Here is a 3,272-nt window from a genome sequence, read left to right on the forward strand (position 1 = left end):
GCGTCTCCAGGGTGTGCCCCCCTCACGGACGGCGCCGCCGCCGGCACCTGGAGGGGGGAAACGGGCGCGTCAGGTCTACACGGAGGGGATCTTGCCGTGGGTCTGGCCCGGATGTTGCTCCAAAGTGTTCCTATGGACTGACCTAACACAACCGGGTGGATAGGTCCACTGCTCAAAGCCCGTCCGTGCAAAGTCAAAGGGCTAGATCCCGTGGTCAAACGCTACAGGGTTAGGCGGGACGGGGGCCCTGGGGGGTAGCAATGCCACTCGAGCGTCGCACCGGGCCCTCATACATGCGGGGTGGTGTGGTGGCATGTCCCAAGAGGCGGCACGCGTCTCCGGGGTGTGCCCCCCTCCAAGTGACGGCGGCACTGCCTTGCGTGCAGGGGGGCACACCGCGGAGCCCCAAGACGGGCGTCTACGCATGCCTGAACACTTTCACATATGCATCGGGACCCGTGCGATGTTTCGGTGACGTAGCTACACCTCGAATCCCCCCACCAACTAGAATTCCCTCCGTGTCGACCGTTTCCCCCCTCCGTGACACGGCGATAGCGACGTTCGTAACGGGGGGCAATCGATATACAATCAGGGTATGTTTTTTAAGATAAGGCATAATTATCTTATGCAAAAACAAAAACTAAAATAAAGTAAAAATGAGAAAATAAAGTAAAAATAAAAAAATAGTATGCCGACGGCCGGGGGCAATCGATATACAATCAGGGTATGTTTTTTAAGATAAGGCATAATTATCTTATGCAAAAACAAAAACTAAAATAAAGTAAAAATGAGAAAATAAAGTAAAAATAAAAAAATAGTATGCCGACGGCGAGGCCGTCGGCATATCTGTGCACATACGGAGGTGCAGTCCCACGGATCGATGACGTGGCATGGCACACGGATCGATGACGTGGCAGAGGGGCCTATGCCGACGGCTATACTGTAGGCATATATTTGCCATAGGTAGTATAAAGCAAAATTTAAAATAAAACTAAATAAATGCATGCCGACGGCTAAGCCGTCGACATATCTGTGCACACACGGAGGTGCAGTCCCACGGATCGATGACGTGGCATAGCACATGGATCGATGACGTGGCAGAGGGGTATTGGCCAGGTCTATGCCGACGGCTATGCCGTCGGCATAGGGCTGGCACGGATATGCCGACGGCCGCCGTTACCACCCGTCGGCGTAGGCTCAACGTCGTCAAATGGTCAGCGCTGACCTTGTATCTGGGCAAGGGCTATGCCGACGGCTGCTCCTATGCCGACGAGCCCCGTAGGCGTATCTCGAGCGGTCCCGACGGCCTCGTCGATGCCGACGGCCCCGTCGGCATATATGGATTTATGCCGACGGCTTTTCTACACCTACGGCCTGCCCTTGGCCGTTGGCATAGCTCCATTTATGCCGACGGGTGCCGTCGGCATAGATTTGGCCGTCGGCAAACCAAGTTTTTCTGGTAGTGAATCAAGCCTTGTGGAAACACAAACACGTCCCCTTTGTTCAAAACTTTTGATAACAACTTGTTCTCAGGGTTTGAAGTCACGAAACCAACATAGAGTGAGCCTTCCAACACTGTCGGGATCTCGGTTGCACGAGGGTGAAGGTGCGGTGGGTTTTGACCATAAGGTGCATAATCAATACGCGCCAATGAGACACCCAAAGTGTTCAACCCGGCAATCTGTGCCACGTTAACTGCAGTCACAATGGAGCCTTGCTTGTTGCTTGTGTTGCCGGCCATGTGGAGGCCAGAGAAGTAGAAGTCCTCTACCACTGTGGTCTTTGGGTCCTTGCATGCGAATCCATTGACAAAAACTGCACATATACATATACATATTTCAAGCAGTTAACAACTATGGATTGGCACTAATAAGTAACTAGGAACATTTCACTGCACGTATGACTGTGTAATTGTACATACCTTGAGACGTCTTGTCAGCGACGCAGAAATCCTGAAGCTGGCCCGGGTCAGAGGCAAGAGCACGAGAAGCCGAGAAAGCCAACAGGGCAAGGAGGAAAAACTTTGAAGCCATTTGGATGCAAACGTTGATTCACACTAAATCAAGTGTGTTTGATCAGGTAGAGAAGAACTGCTTGCGCTCGTGCTGCACAGTGATGCTTCAAAGGGTTGGAGGAGACCGGTATATATAGGGACATGGAGGAAGATCTTTTGTGTTTGTTTTGTTGGTGCGCATGTGGATATGGAGGAAACGGTCTTCACTAGCTTTCTAATTCCCAAGTCTAAAGCGTGTTCCTGGCCGGCCTTCCTGTGACGACCAACTAATAGATCTCACCCTCTCTTTTAATTTCTCTGCATGGTTTGAACAAGTCATATTCGTAGCTTGTACTAGCTCTCTTGTCTTGTGTCTTGTCTCCACACTTGAACTAGATGGAACTTGGCGATGCAGCCATCAACCTAAAGGCTTAAACACATTATTAAACAAAAATTGCTTTTGAAGCCCGGACCCCATGAAGGCCTCCAAATTCAAATTTTAAATTTTGTCAAAATTCATATTTTTACGTTTCAAAAAATTCTGAAAAAATATAGATATTTATGAAGGCATAACACACATGTGTGTAAAATTTCAGGCAAAATATGGTGAAATGAGGGTTGTGCAAAAAAAATCGAGGGCTTTTTAATACATGATACTATTTATCCTTCAAGACCATGAATTTGCTTTTTTTGTACATATCGCATTTCAAGGTATTTTTCACCCTAAAATTTTACACACATACACATAACATCTTGTTTACTTACACAATATTTTTCAGATGTTTTAAAAAAAGGAAAGTATGAATTTTAAAATTGTTTCAAAATTTTCGAGCTCGAGTGAGCTCGGTCGCCAAAATGACGTCCTCATTATTAAAGGGTTAACTTGAAAAAACACCTGTAGCGGTAACAAAACAGTAATAGAAAATGCCTGCATGTGGGAGCAGGCCAGCACAGACGCTTTCCAGCGGAAAGCTTTCTATCTTGGGCCGCATTTGGTAGGCTTCATTAGGTACAGCCAGACCCGCATGGGATGAAATCGTCCTATTTGGTTGTCTGGACTGCATTTGTTTCCTGGCCTGCACGAACTTCAAAGCAGCTCTGGGCCTGCATACAGAGGAATGGACGAATCGGCTGTTTTTCTCGAGCCACGCGTGGCCGGCGCCTGCACGCGTGGGGAAGCGCGAGAGATGACGGGATGTATCATAACTCCCCACGCTCTCTCGAGTCACCTTCCACGGCAGTTCACACGCACTCGCTCTCTCCCCCTCGCCGCCCCTTC

General features: G+C 48.8%; 1 protein-coding gene across 1 annotated transcript in view; it reads right to left on the reverse strand.

Annotated features, from left to right (window-relative positions):
• Nucleotides 1–2,033, reverse strand: part of LOC123164376 (putative germin-like protein 2-1) — a 14,221-nt gene extending 12,188 nt beyond the window's left edge. Inside the window, exons 1-2 of the mRNA XM_044581819.1 lie at nucleotides 1,922–2,033; nucleotides 1,448–1,815 (exon numbers count right to left, since the gene is read on the reverse strand). Coding sequence (XP_044437754.1) covers nucleotides 1,448–1,815; nucleotides 1,922–2,033 — 480 coding nt within the window. The remainder of the gene's footprint in view (nucleotides 1–1,447; nucleotides 1,816–1,921) is intronic.
• Nucleotides 2,034–3,272: the final 1,239 nt, after the last annotated feature.

The sequence above is a fragment of the Triticum aestivum genome, chromosome 1D (genome assembly GCF_018294505.1).
Source record: "Triticum aestivum cultivar Chinese Spring chromosome 1D, IWGSC CS RefSeq v2.1, whole genome shotgun sequence".
NCBI classification, from domain to species: Eukaryota; Viridiplantae; Streptophyta; class Magnoliopsida; order Poales; family Poaceae; genus Triticum; species Triticum aestivum.